The sequence below is a fragment of the Hemitrygon akajei genome, chromosome 22 (genome assembly GCF_048418815.1).
Source record: "Hemitrygon akajei chromosome 22, sHemAka1.3, whole genome shotgun sequence".
Classification (NCBI taxonomy): domain Eukaryota; kingdom Metazoa; phylum Chordata; class Chondrichthyes; order Myliobatiformes; family Dasyatidae; genus Hemitrygon; species Hemitrygon akajei.
The window spans coordinates 66,803,439-66,819,112 of NC_133145.1; the positions used below are offsets into that span (position 1 = coordinate 66,803,439).

The 15,674-nt window shown below is 44.2% G+C and overlaps 1 protein-coding gene across 4 annotated transcripts in view; it reads left to right on the top strand.

The window, feature by feature from the left end:
- The window catches only part of trim25 (tripartite motif containing 25), a 107,065-nt gene that overhangs the window by 81,214 nt on the left and 10,177 nt on the right, over positions 1–15,674 (top strand). For all 4 annotated transcript variants that reach the window (XM_073026523.1, XM_073026522.1, XM_073026521.1 and 1 more), the window contains exon 5: positions 5,140–5,193. In XM_073026523.1, the coding sequence (XP_072882624.1) occupies positions 5,140–5,193 (54 nt within the window). The remainder of the gene's footprint in view (positions 1–5,139; positions 5,194–15,674) is intronic.

The window sequence follows — 15,674 nt, forward strand, 5'->3', positions numbered from 1 at the left end:
AGACCTCATCAACCAGATTAAAGAATTGGATCAACTATATGCTCAAACTAAGAACCCTGAACTATACAAGAAGTGTGTTGAACTCCAAACTAAATTTAATCTTCTGTCTACTCAACCTGTCGAACGCCAACTTCTCGAAAGCAAGAGTCGCTTCTACATTCATGGGGATAAGTCTGGTAAATTTCTAGCCAATCAACTGAGGCGTTCCAAAGCCAAACAACATATTACAAAGATCCAGAAGGAGAACGGAGACTTTACATCAGACCATTTAGAAATTAATGACGCATTTAAAAATTTTTATTCTCGGCTTTATTCCTCTGAATCTTTGAATGACAATATCTCTGTTGATCAATTTTTAAAGAATCTGAATATTCCCTCACTTTCATCTGATTTTAAAGCCAAACTTAATGCGCCTATATCATCAGAAGAAATATCTTTTGCAATCTCTGCACTGTCCTCAGGGAAATCTCCTGGACCTGATGGGTTCCCTGTAAAATTTTATAAATCATTCTCTTCACTTCTCTCTCCTCAAGTACTTCCAGTATTATCTGACTCGTTTAATTACGGCAAATTGCCACCCTCTTTCAATGAGGCATCTATTATTCTTCTATTAAAAAAGGGCAAAGACCCAACAGAGTGTTCCTCGTATAGGCCGATTTCTTTGCTCAATGTTGATGTAAAGATCTTAGCTAAAGTTTTGGCTCATAGATTAGAAACCGTCATTCCCTCCATTATCTCTGATGACCAATCAGGTTTTATCAAAAACCGTCTCCCTTTTTTTAACATTCGGCGTTTATTTAATATCTTATACTCACCTCCAACTGGGATTCCTGAATGTGTTATTTCCCTCGATGCGGAGAAAGCATTTGATCGTATAGAGTGGAACTACCTTTTTGCAGTCTTAGAAAAATTTGACCTCGGTCAAAGTTTCATCTCTTGGATCAAATTGCTGTACCTGTGTCCTACTGCTTCTGTTTTAACTAATTTTCAGAAATCTCAGGTACTTAATCTCAGACGTGGCACCCGTCAGGGATGCCCCTTAAGTCCCTTTCTCTTTGATTTGGCTATAGAACCTTAGGCGATAGCATTTCGAAATTGTCCTGAATTGACCGGGATTTGGAGAGGGGGTGTTGAGCATAAAGTTTCTCTTTATGCTGATGACTTATTACCCTTTCTCTCAAATCCATCTACATCCTTACCTCTAATGTTTTCACTTCTTGACCAGTTTAGCCAAATCTCTGGCTATAAACTTAATTTACATAAGAGTGAACTTTTCCCAATTAATAAAGAAGCACAAGAACTAACATTTCGTGATCTCCCTTTTAAAGTAGTCCATAATCAATTTACTTATCTTGGAATTATAGTCACAAGGAAGTTTAAAGATCTCTTTCGTGAAAACTTTGCCAATCTTTCATATACTATAAAACAGAGTCTGGTACAATGGTCACCTCTATCTATGTCTTTGGTAGGTCGTACTAATGTTGTTAAAATGTATGTTCTCCCCAAATTTTTATACTTATTTCAATCTATCCCAATTTTTATTCCTAAATCTTTTTTTGATTCCTTAGACTCTATTATTTTGTCATATCTGTGGAAGAATAAGCGCTCTAGAATTAATAAAATCCATCTCCAAAAATCTAAAAAAGAGGGTGGCATGGCTTTACCTAACTTTTGTTTATATTATTGGGCAGCTAATATACGTTGTGCTACCTTTTGGTCTTTCTTCCATGGCCAACCCGAGTGCCCTAATTGGGTGGCAATGGAGTTGAGCTCCACTAAAGAATTATCTATCTCTGCACTTCTTGGCTCTGCACTCCCTAGTAGTCTGTCCAGATTAATAGCTAATCCTCTTGTTAGACACACTTTGCGTATATGGGCTCAGTTTAGGAAATGCTATGGTTTCCATGGTTTTTCCGTTTCCAGCCCTGTCGTACATAATCACCTTTTCTTACCTACTACGTACGATTCAGCATTCCATGTTTGGTATAGGAGGGGCATTAGACATTTTGAAGATCTTTTCATTGATAATCGCTTCGCTTCCTTTCAGCAGCTCTCTGTAAAGTTCAATCTGCCCAATGCTCATTTTTTTTTAGATATCTCCAAATTAGACACTTTATTGCTCCTTTAATTCCAAACTTTCCTGAAATGCCTGCGAAAAATGCTATGGACTTATTTCTTTCCATTAATCCATTAGGTAAAGGTTTAATATCAATTTACGACGGGCCCCTGTGGATAAAATTAAAATGGCCTGGGAGCAGGATTTAAATACCTCCTTATCTGATGAGAGCTGGGACTCGATTTTCAAATCGGTTAACTCAACCTCTCTTTGTGCGCGCCATTGCCTTTTACAGTTTAAGATTGTTCATAGAGCCCATATGTCTAAATCTAAACTATCTCGATTCTACCCTAACATTAGTCCGCTCTGTGATAAATGCAAGAGGGGCGTGGCCTCTCTCATTCATATGTACTGGTTCTGTCCTAGCTTGGAGAAATTTTGGAAAGATGTCTTCACTACGTTATTGTATATTCTGAATCAGCACCTAGAACCAAACCCCTTAATTGCTTTGTTCGGTTTCTGGGGCGAGACAGATCTACGTCTGAGTCCGACCAAATGCCGAATATTATCCTCTGCCTCTCTCCTGGCTAGACGCTTGATCCTCCTTAGATGGAGAGATGTTGCCCCGCCTACCCATGCTCAATGGCTTAACGACATTATGGCCTGCTTGGACCTCGAAAAAATTCATTATTCAGTTCTTAATTCGGATCTAAAGTTCCATAAAGTCTGGGGACCTTTTATCGAGTACTTTCATAACCTTCCTCTTGACTAGGGTTTTTTTTTCTTTTCGGTCCCTTGCTTTCAGCTCCCTTTTTTTTCTGGTAGTAGGCATTATTATCCTCTGTTGCTAAGTGTATTCACAGTCTGGGAGTTTGATTGTCCTGATTTATATTCTCTATATTGTGTTGTGGTTGGTCTGGAGTTTTTTTTGTGTTGTGGGGCTTGGGGAGGATACTAAGTTTACTTGTCTTTAATTTAGGTGCTTTTTTGTTAAATTCTCTTCCTTTGTAGCATATTGTCATTGTATGCTTAATTTTGCACTGTATCAATGTTCCTTATTGTGATTTGGGGTTTTTAAATTTGTAAAATGTATAGAAAAAACTAATATAAAAAAATAAAAAATTGGATAGGTATATGGACAGGAAAGGAATGGAGTGTTATGGGCTGAGTGCAGGTCGGTAGGACTAGGTGAGAGTAAGCATTCGGCACGGACTAGAAGGGCCAAGATGTCCTGTTTCCATGCTGTAATTGTTATATGGTTATATTTATTCTGTGCCTTCTGAAGTGCTCCCTGGAACTCCAGCCATTGCTGCTCTGGCATCATCCCTGCCAGTGTCCCCTTCCAATCAACTTCAGTCAGCTCCACCCTCATGCCTCTATAATTCCCTTTACTCCACTGTAATACTGTTACATCTGACTTTATATCATATGAAGTAAGGGCCTCCTATGGGTTCCTTTACCTTCAGCTCCCTAATCAAATTCATTATACGACACCCAATTCAAAATAGCTGATCCCCTAGTGGGTTCAATGCAAGCTGCTCTAAAAAGCCATTTTATAGGCATTCTATAAATTCTACTATCACTGTTTAACTGATTTTTCCCAACCCATCTGCATATTGAAATCCCCATGACTATTGTAACATTGCCCTTTTGACATGCCTCTTCTATCTCCCGTTGTAATTTATATCCCACATCCTGGCTACTGTACTGAGATTTGTGTATTACTCCCAGTCTTTTTACCCTTACAGTTTCTTAACTGTATCTGTTATCCCAACAGTTCGAGCAAATCTGCCCACAAGGATATTGGTCCTCCTTGAGTTCAGGTGAAACCAGTCTCTTTTGTACAGGTCATACTTTCCCTAGAAGAGATCCCAATGATCCATAAATCTAAACCCCTGTCCTGTGCACCAGTTCCTTAGCCATGAATTCATCTGCCAAGTCATCCTAATCTTACCTCACCGGCACATGCATAGGCAGCAGTCCAGAGATGACCACCCTGACGGTCCTTCTACTCAGCTTTCTACCTAGCTCCTTACAATCACTCCTTTCCCACCTATGTCATTGGTGGCAATATGTACCAAGATTTCTGGCTGCTCATCTTCCACTTTTAGTGTTGTACACTCATTCCCAGACATCCCTGACCCTGTTATCTGAGAAGCAATATCCCATCCATCTATTGTGTCCACAAAACTCATTTCTGTTCCTCTGACTATAGAATCCCCTACCACTACTGCAGTCCTCTTCCCTCCCTTCCCTTCTGAGCCACAGAAAACTCAGTACCGGAGACCTGATCGCTGTGGCACACCACACGCCCCATCCCCACAAGTATTAGCTACTCACTGCACCCAAGCCTGATGAGCCAAAGCCTCTCCACTCTAACACTGATCCAGTCACAGAAAGGCTGAACCGCTTGTCAGTGCTGTATTTTTATTTGTAAATGAAATATAATTTGATTGGGCCTCTGGAAATTGCCGAAAGCCTGGAACATTCCTTTATAAATCATTCACTGAGCTGTCTCCCCTCTCACTCCTGATTTGATTGGGCTGCCAGAAAACTAGAAGGAATTTTTTTAGCCAGAGGGTGGTGAATCTGTGAAATTCATTGTCACAAGTGGCTATGGAGGCCAAGTCATTGGGTATTTTGACAGGTTCTTGATTAGTCAGGGTGTCGAGGCTATGTGGAGAAGGCAGGAGAATGGGGTTGAGAAGGATAATAAATCAGCCGTGATGAAATGGCAAAGCAGACTCAATGGGCCAAATGGCCTAATTCTGCTTCTATGTCTTTATGGTCTTCCTGTAGTGTGTCTGAAGCGCTGAGATAATTTACTGTTAAAGGTAGCAGCTGTTCATGACGCCATGGTTGTTGGTGGGGTCCTGTCTCACCAACTTGATTGAATTTTTTTTGAATCATTAATACAACATTGGGGAGTTGTCCCAGTCCAGGACATGTGTTCTGGGGTTTCTCAAGGGCAGTGATCTGGACCCAGTTTGTTTAGCAACTTTTCTTTATGATATAAACCCTAATGGTGAGTCAAGATGCTGTATGTACATACAAGGGTTAACCATTCCATTGTTCTTCTGCAGAGAGAGCCAACTCTAAGCGGCAGACAGCTGCAGCAGACCTTACAAAGAGCCCAGGTGAGTGATTTAGATAAGTCGTTACAGTCACATGCCTCTACTCTTCACCGTACACAAAACAACACCAATCCTGTCATAGCCCTCCCCGAGCCCCATCCTTGCCATGCTGTTGTGGTGACATACACCTCTACCAACACTGGGTGAACAAAGTTCTTCTTCACATTCTCTGAACTACTTTCTCCACACCTTAAATCAACATTCTCCTTTAGACACATCCACCACAGGGAAACATTTCTTACCATCTACTCCACCAATATCTCTTTCCTTTCCTCAGCCACCTCTGCTCCAAGAAAAACAAACCCAGGCAAACCTATTCCATCCTTCTCAACATGCTGCTGACAACCCTCTGTACCCTTGCCACTGCAGTGATGTTCTTTCCTATAGTGCCACCACCAGAGCCATACAGCACTCTTGTGCTGTCAAGTTTAGTAGGGATGTGCTTGCTCTTTTACTGTCTGTCCCAGCGAATAAATGCCTGCCTCTTGTATTCTGATTACTCCCATCTACCCCTGACCTCTGAGATGGGGCAGCACAGTTGCTGTCTCTCACCTCCTGGGATCTGAGTTCAATGCTGACCTTGGCTGCTGTTGGTGTGTGGTTTGCACCTTTTCCCTGTGATTCTCAGGGTTTCCCTGGTGCTCAGGTTTCCTCCTGCAATGCAAAGACTCTTAGTCATTCTCCTGTTTTTCCACATACATGTAGAACACCTTGCAGTTTTCCTTAATTCTACTCACTAAGGCCTTCTTGTTTCCCTTTCTCAAACTGCATAACTCTGAAGAGCCCTGCCTGAATTTGGCTTCCTAACCTTAAGTATGCCTCCTCCTTCCTTTTGACTAATGTTCCACCTCCCTTGTTCCTTGACCCTGCCATCCTCTCCCTGTGTAACTCTCAGTTCAGCTAGCAGCTTAATCTAGGGGAAGACAGCTCTAGGCCTGGCCAAACTTAAGAAATATTGTTTGGGTAGATGCTGCACGATGTGTCTCCTGTTACAAATCAGTATCACAAAATAACAAACAGTACACAATATGTGATTAAACAATTGAGCTTTATAATTCTTAATTTGACTATATGGTCAGTAAAGAAACAAAGAAAAGGTCCATTCTCATGAAGCAGTCTAATGCGTAACATTGGAGCTCATGGTTCAGTCCACTGGTTCCCTGTTAACCTCCTCCGAGTGCAGCCGACCCGCGGACCCTCGCTGCAAGTCCGCTTTGTCCAGTGGTCTACCAACTCTCTCCATTTGCGTCTTCTCTCATCTCTCCCCAGCAAAAACAAGAAAGAACAACATCCCTCTCACTGGATAGCCCCACATTCCAAAGCCCCGTTATCTCTAGTCATAACCCATACATTGCAGCTAAAGAGAGACCATTACATTAGCAGTGAACCTTACAGTGCATTACACCTGTCTCAATGGTGCAAACCTAACCATTACTCCATGCATTCAATCATAAGACATTAGAACACAATTAGGTCATTTGACCCATTGAGTCTGCTCCACCACTCCATCATGGCTGATTTATTATCACTTTCAACCCCATTCCTTTGCCTTCTCCCCATACCCTGACTAATCAAGAACTTCCACTTTAAATACACTCAATGACTTGGCCTCCACAGCCATCTGTGATAATGAATTCCACAGATTCACCAACCGCTGGTTAAAGAAATTCCTCCTTATCTCTGTTCTAAATAGACACTCTGGGCCTAAACTACTAGTATTGGAAATATCCTCTCCACATTCACTCTATCGAGATTGGGAATCAGAATCAGATTTAATGTCACCAGACATCTCTAAGTGCGTCCCTTCTCTATCACCTGCCTATGCTCCCTTTTGCACTGTTCCCAAGATTTCTCTATTTATGAACCAACCTCCCTTTCCTCCATCGCTTCGGTTCGGTTCCCACCCCCCAGCAATTCAAGTTTAAACTCTCCCTAATAGCTTTTGCAATCCTCCCTGCCAGGATGTTGGTCCCCCTCAGATTCAAGTGCAACCCGTCATTTTTGTACAGGTCGCACCTGCCCCAGAAGAGGTCCCAGTGATCCAGAAATCTGAATCCCTGCCCCCGCTCCAATCCCTCAGCCATGCATTTATCCTCCACCTCATTCTATTCCTATACTCACTGTTACATGGCACAGGCAGTAATCCTGAGATTACTACCTTTAAGGTCCAGCTTCTCACGTTCCTTCCTAAAGGTTGTTGCTGCATCACCACTCCACTAGATGGTATATCTTGCTCCTTATGCCCTCCCATCTCCAGCTAAGATTCTGCCAGCAATGGTTGTATCATCAGCAAATTTATAGATTATATTTGAGCTATGCCTAGCCACACAGTCATGGGTATAGACAGAGTATAGCAGTGGGCTAAGCACACACTGCTGAGGTGCACTAGTGTTGATCATCAGTGAGGAGATCATCAACCCGCATAGATTGTGGTCTTCTGGTTAGGAAGCTGAGGATTCAACTGCAGAGGGAGTACAAAGGCCCAGGTTCTGTATCTTATCGATCAGGACTGTGGGAATGATGGTGTTAAACACTGAGCTATAGTCAACGAACAACATCCTGACACAAGTGTTTTATTGTCCAGGTGATCTATGGCCGTGTGAAGAGCTATTGAGATTGCATTTGCCGTAGACCTATTGTGGCGATAGGCAAATTGCAGTGGGTCCAGGTCCTTGCTAAGGCAGTAGATTCTAGCCATGACCAACCTCTCAAAGCATTTCATCACCGTAGGTGTGAGTGCTACTGGACTGAGGCTGAGAGTGAAGGAGTAAAGGAATCTCGGAGAGAAGTCTTTTTTTACACTGCTTGGGGAAAAGAGGCTAGACTGTGCAGGCACGTGACATAGAGCACCAAAGGTTTTAAAAAATAAAAGACCACCATATACAGCGGGCAGCAGAGTGGGACAGCTTTGGCTCAACAGGCTTCGGCATGAATAGGCAGAGGCAAGGGTAGGTTCCGGTAAGTTTTGTTTTAATCGTTTAGAGGAGAGAGAATATGCCAGGCAGGATGTTGGAATGCTCCTCTTGCAGGATGTGGGAAGTCAGGGAGACCTCAGGTGTCCCTGGCAACGACACCTGCAAGAAGTGCATCCAGCTGCAGTTCCTAACAAACTGTGTTAGGGAACTGGAGCAGGAGCTGGATGACTTCTGGATCATTCGGGAGAATGAGGAGTTTATAGATAGTTTCAGGGAGGAAGTTACGCTAGTGCACAGGTTATTGGATTACTGTCAGGCAAGGGAAGGAGAAAGGGCAGGCAGAGCAGGGCTCCCCTGTGGCCATTCCCCTCAAGTATACCAATTTGGATACTGTTGGGAGGGATAACTTACCTGGGACAAGTTGCAGCAGCTGGATCTCTGGCACAGAGTCTGGTTCTGCAGTGCAGAAAGGAGGGTGGAAGAAGAGGAGAGCGGTATTGATAGGGGACTCGACAGAGGTACAGACAGGAGGTTCTGTGGTCGTGACAGAGACTCCCGGATGATTTGTTGTCTCCCGGGTGCCAGGGTCAGGTGTATCTCTGATCACGTGCACAGCATTCTGAAATGGGAGGGTGATCAGTCAGATGTCAGGGTACACATCGGTACCAATAAAATAGGAAGAAAGAGTGAGGAGGTCCTGAAGCATGAGTATAGAGAGCCTGGTAGGAAGTTAAAAAGCAGGACGTCGAGCGTGGTAATCAGAGGATTGCTACCTGTGCCAGTGAGAGTAAGAATAGGATGCTCTAGCAGATGAACATGTGGCTGAGGAACTGGTGTAGAGGGCAGGGCTTCAGATTTCAGGATCATTGAGACCTCTTCTGGGGCAGGTGGGACCTGTACAAGAAAGACAGGTTACACCTGAACTACAGGGGGACCAATATCCTTGCATAGAGGTTTGTTAGTGCTATTGAGGGAGGGGGTTTAAACTAGATTTGCAGGGGGATGGGAACCAGAGTGCCAGAACAGATAGTGGAGCAGGGGTGAAAATAAATTATGTTAGAAGTTCATGCAAAGTCACAAATAGAAGGGTTGTGTGTGGTGATAATAATCTTGAGGTGTGTCTATTTCAATGCGATGAGTATTGTGGGGAAGGCTGACAAGCTGAGGGCGTGGATTGACACGTGGAATTACGACATTGGAGCCATTAGTGAAACTTGGCTACAGGAGGGGCAGGACTGGCAGCTTAATGTTCCAGGGTTCCGATGTTTCAGACGTGATAGAGGCAGAGGGATGAAGGGTGGGGGGGCGGGGGGGGTGGCATTGCTAGTCAGGGAAAATGTTACAGCAGTGGTCAGGCAGGACATATTAGAGTGCTTGTCTACCGAGGCCATGTGGGTGCAGCTGAGAAACAGGAAAGGTATGACCACATTAATGGGGTTGTATTATAGACAACCCAATAGTCAGCGAGAATTGGAGGAGCAAATCTGCAGACAACTGCAGGAAACTTAAAATTGTGGTAGTAGGAGATTTTAATTTTCCACATATTGATCGGGACTCCCATACTGTTAAAGGTCTAGACAGGTTAGAGTTTGTAAAATGTGTTCAGGAAACTTCTCTAAATCAATATATAGAGGTACTGACTAGAGAGGATGCAATATCAGATCTCCTATTAGGAAACGAGTTAGGACAGGTGACGGAAGTGTGTGTAGGGGAACACTTTGGTTCCAGTGATCATAACACCATTAGTTTCAACTTGATCATGGATAAAGATAGATCTGGTCCTCAGGTTGAGGTTCTAAACTGGAAAAAGGCCAAATTTGAGGAAATGACAAAGGATTTAAAAAGCGTGGATTGGGACAGGTTGTTCTCTAGCAAGGATGTGATTGGTAAGTGGGAGCCCTTCAAAGGAGAAATTTTGAGAGTGCGGAGTTTGTATGTTCCGGTCATGATTAAAGGCAAAGTGAATAAGGTTCTCTAGGGATATTGGAACTCTGATAAAGAAGAAAAGAGAGATGTATGACATGTATTGGAAACAGGGAGCAAATAAGTTGCTTGAGCAGTATAAAACGTGCAAAATAATACATAGAAAGAAATCAAGAGGGCTAAAAGACATGAGGTTGCTTTGGCAGTCAAGGTGAAAGATAATCCAAAGAGCTTCTACAGGTATATTAAGAGCAAAAGGGTAGTAAGGGATAAAATTGGTCCTCTTGAAGATCAGAGTGGTCGACTATGTATGAAATCATAAGAAATGGGGGAGATCTTAAATGGGTTTTTTGTGTCTGTATTTACTAAGGAAACTGGCATGGAGTCAATGGAAATAAGGCAAACAAGTAGTGAGGTCATGGAACCTATACAGATTGAGGAGGATGAGGTGCTTGCTATCTTCAGGCAAATCAGAGTAGATAAATCCCCAACACCTGACAGGGTGTTACCTCAGATCTTGAAGGAGACTAGTGCTGAAATTGCATAGGCCCTGGCAGATAATGTCGGTATCTAGGGGTGAAGTGCCAGAGGATTGGAGGATAGCTCATGTTGTTCCATTGTTTAAAAAAGGCTCTATAAATAATCCAGGAAGTTGTAGGCCAGTAAGTTTGATGTCAGTAGTAGGTAAATGATTGGAAGGAGTACTAAGAGATAGGATCTACAAGTATTTGGATAGACAGGGACTTATTAGGGAGAGTCAACATGGCTTTATGTGTGGTAGGTCATGTTTAACAAATCTATTAGAGTTTTTTGAGGAGGCTACAAGGAAAGTGGATGAAGGGAAGGCAGTGGATGTTGTCCACATGGGAGGTTAGTTAGGATGATTCAGTCGCTAAGTATACATGGTGAGGTAGTAAATTGGATTAGACATTGGCTTAATGGGAGAAGCCAGAGTGGTAGTGGAGGATTGCTTCTCTGAGTGGAGGCCTGTGACTAGTGGTGTGCCACCCGGATCTGTGCTGGGTCCATTGTTATTTGTCATCTATATCAATGATCTGGATGATAATGTGGTAAATTGGATCAGCAAATTTGCTGATGATACAAAGATTGGAGGTGTAGTGAACAGTGAGGAAGGTTTTCAAAGCTTGCAGAGGGATTTGGACCAGCTGGAAAAATGGGCTGAAAAATAGCAGATGGAGTTTAATACAGACAAGTGTGAGGTATTGCACTTTGGAAGGACAAACCAAGGTAGAACATACAAGGTAAATGGTCAGGCACTGAGTGCAGAACAGAGGGATCTGGAAACACAGATACAAAATTCCCTAAAAGTGGCGTCACAGGTAGATAGGGTCGTAAAGAGACCTTTTGGTACATGGGCCTTTATAAATCAACGTATTGAGTATAGGAGTTGGAATGTTATGTTGAGGTTGTATAAGGGATTGGTGAGGCCGAATTTGGAGTATTGTGTGCAGTTTTGGACACCAAATTACAGGAAGGATGTTAATAAGGTTGAAAGAGTGCAGAGAAGGTTTACAAGGATGTTGCCGGGACTTGAGAAACTGAGTTACAGAGAAAGGTTGAATAGGTCCCTGGAGCGTAGAAGAATGAGGGGAGATTTGATAGAGGGATGTAAAATTATGATGGGTATAGATAGAGTGAATGCAAGCAGGCTTTTTCCACTGAGGCTAAGGGAGAAAAAAAAGAGGACATGGGTGAAGGGGGAAATGTTTAAAGGGAACATTGTGGGGGAGGGGGGCTTCTTCACCCAGAGAGTGGTGGGAGTGTGGAATGAGCTGCCAGACGAAGTGGTAAATGTGGGCTCACTTTTAACACTTGGACAGGTACATGGATGAGAGGTGTATGGAGGGATATGGTCCATGTGCGAATCAGTGGGATTAGGCAGAAAAATGGTTTGGCAGACTCAAGAAGGGCTAAAAGGCCTGTTCCTATGCTGCAATGTTCTGTGGTTCTATTAAGGCAGTTCACACTACTCTTTGTGGGCACTGGTGTAATTGTTGCCATTTTGAAATAGGTGGGAACTTCCAACCATAGCAGTGAGAGATCGAAAATGTCATTGAATGCACCCGCCAGTTGGTTGGCATCAGTTTTCAGAGCTTTACCAGGTACTCCATTGGGATTTAGATCCCCAAGCTGTGGGTCTGTTCTCACTGAAATTTAGAAGGATGGGGGGGGGGGGGGGGGAGAGAAGAGGAGGGGGTTAATTTCATTGAAACCTTTCAAACTTTGAAAAGCCAAGACAGAGTAGATGTGGAAAAGACGTTTCCCATGGTAGAGGAGTCAAGGACAAGAGGGCACAGCTTCAGGCTAAGGGGGGGTATGTCCATTTAAAACAGATACAGAGAAATTATTTAGCCAGAGGGTGGTGAATTTGCGGAAATTATTAACAGGCAGTTGCGGAGGTCAGGTCGTTGGGTGTATTTAAGGCAGAGATTGATATGGTCTTGATTGGACATGGCATCAAAGGTTACGGGGAGAAGGCCAAGGAATGGGGTCAGGGGTGGGGGGGGGGATCAGCAATGATTGAATGGCAGAGCAGACTCAATGGGTCAAATAGCCTAATTTAGCTATGTCTCATGGTCTAAACAACCTCCAAGTTTCCAAATGATCTCTACCCGACCGTGACAACGTGCCTCACCCCCTCACTAGTTTTCATTTTCTCTGCAAATTTAGTAACCAAATAACTTACATTTTTTTACATATCATCCACAAATAAGAGGTCCCAGCACTACTCCCTGCAGAACAGCACTGGTCATAGAGCTCCAGACAGAGAAGCAACTCTCCACTTCTCCTGTCTTCTCTGCTCAAGCTGATGCTCTTTCCACATTTCCAACTGACCATGGAGCCCATGTGCCATTTTGGGCCAGCCTGCCTCAACAGACATGGCTGAATGGTTTACTGAAGTCCACGTAGACAGTATCCACTGCCCTGTCCTCATCAGCCATCTTCATCACCTCAAAATAAAACTCAGATCAAACCTCCCCTCAAATAGACATATCAGTGATTTCATAGAAACACAGAAAACCTACAGCACAATACAGGCCCTTCGGCCCACAAAGTTGTGCCAAACATGTCCCTACCTTAGAAATTACAAGGGTTACCCATAGCCCTTTATTTTTCTAAGCTCTGTGTACCTATTCAAAAGTCTCTTAAGAGACCCTATCGTACCCGCCTCCACCACCATTGCTGGCAGCCCATTCCATGCACTCACCACTCTCTGAGTGAAAATAAACTTAACCCTGACATCTCTGTACCTACTTGCAAGCACCTTAAACCTGTGCCCCCTTGTGGCAGCCATTTCAGCCCTGGGAAAAAGTCTCTGTCTATCCACACGATCAATGCCTCTCATCATCTTATTCACCTCTATCAGGTCACCTCTTATCCTCCGTTGCTCCAAGGAGAAAAGGCTGCATTAATTCAACCTGTTTTCATAGGGCATGCTCCCCAATCCAGGCAACATCCTTGTAAATATCCTGTGCACCCTTTCTGTGGTTGCACATCCTTCCTGTAGTAAGGCGACCAGAACTAAGCACAGTACTCCAAATGGGGGTCTGACCAGGGTCCGATATGGCTGCAACATTACCTCTCGGCTCCTAAATTCAATTCCACAATTGATGAAGGCCAATACACCATATGCCTTCTTAACTGCAGAGTCAACCTGCGCAGCTGCTTCAAGTGTCCAATCGACTTGGACCCCAAGATCCCTCTGATCCTCCATGCTGCCAAGAGTCTTACCATTAATACTATATTCTGCCATTATATTTGACCTACCAAAATGAACCAACTCACACTTATCTGGGTTGAATTCTATCTACCACTTATCAGCCGAGTTTGGCATCCTATCAGTGTCCCACTGTAACCTCTGACAGCCCTCCACACTATCCACAACATCCCCAACCTTTGTGTTATCAGCAGACTTACTAACCCATCCCTCCACTTCCTCATCCAGGTCATTTATAAAAATCATGACGACTAAGGGTCCCAGAACAGATCCCCGAGGCACACTGGTCACCGACCTCCATGCAGAATATGACACGTCTACAACCACTCTTTGCCTTCTGTGGGCTAGCCTGTTCTGGATCCACAAAGCAATGTCCCCTTGGATCCCATGCCTCCTTACTTTCTCAATAAGCCTTGCATGGGGTACCTTATCAAATGTCTTGCTGAAATCCATATACACTGTATCTACTGCTCTTCCTTCATCAATGTGTTTAGTCACATCCTCAAATTCAATCAGGCTTGTAAGGAATGACCTACCCTTGACAAAGCCATGCTGACTATCCCTAATAATATTATACCTCTCTAAATGTTCATTAATCCTGCCTCTCAGGATCTTCTCCATCAACTTACCAACCACTGAGGTAAGACTCACTGGTCTATAATTTCCTGGGCTCTCTCTACTCCCTTTCTTGAATAAAGGAACAACATCCGCAACCCTCCAATCCTCACATCCCCATTGATGATGCAAAGATCATTGCCAGAGGCTCAGCAATCTCCTCCCTCACCTCCCACAGTAGCCCGCAGTACATCTCATCCAGTCCTGGCAACTTATCCAACTTGATACTTTCCAAAAGCTCCAGCACATCCTCTTTCTTAATATCTGCCTGCTCAAGCTTTTCAGTCTGCTGCAAGTCTGCACTACAGTCACCAATTTTTTATTTCCATAGTGAATACTGAAGTATTCATTGCGTACCTCTGCTATCTCCTCTGGTTCCATACACACTTTCCCACTGTCACACTTGATAGGTCATATTCTTTTGTGACATAAACACAAAGTACACTGCAGATGCTGTGGTCAAATCAAGACGTACAACAAGTTGGAGGAACTCAGCAGGTCGGGCAGCATCCGTAGAAACGAGCAGTCAACGCTTCGGGCCAAGACCCTTTGTCAGGACTGAAGAGGGAGGGGGCAGGGGCCCTATAAAGAAGGTGGGGGGAGGGTGGGAAGGTGGCTGGTGGGTGTCAGGTTAAAAACCAATCAGAGGAAAGATCAAGGGGTGGGGGAGGGGGAAGCAGGGAGGGGATAGGCAGGAAAGGTGAAGGAATGAATGTAAGGAGGAGGCAGAGTGAAACTGGGATGGGTGAAGGGAGAGGGAGGGAATTACCGGAAGTTGGAGAATTCAATGTTCATGCCGAGGGGCTGGAGACTACCCAGACGGTATATGAGGTGTTGCTCCTCCAACCTGAGTTTGGCCTCATCATGGCAGTAGAGGAGGCCATGTACGGACATATCCAAATGGGAATGTGAAGCAGAGTTGAAGTGGGTGGCAACTGGGAGATCCTGTCTGTTGTGGTGGATGGAGCGGAGGTGCTCGATGAAGCAGTCCGCCAATCTGCGTCGGGTCTCGCCGATGTAGAGGAGGCCGCACCAGGAGCACCAGATGCAATAGATGACCCCAGCAGACTGAAAAGTGAAGTGTTGCCTCACCTGGAAGGACTGTTTGGGGCCCTGAATGTTGTTAAGAGAGGAGGTCTAGGGACAGGTGTAGCACTTAGCTTGCAGGGATAAGTTCCAGGTGGGAGATCCATAGGGTGGGACGTGTGGATCAGGGAGTCGCGGAGGGAACGATCCCTGCGAAAAGCAGAGGGGTAGAGAGGGAAAGATGTGCTTAGTGGTGGGGTCCTGTT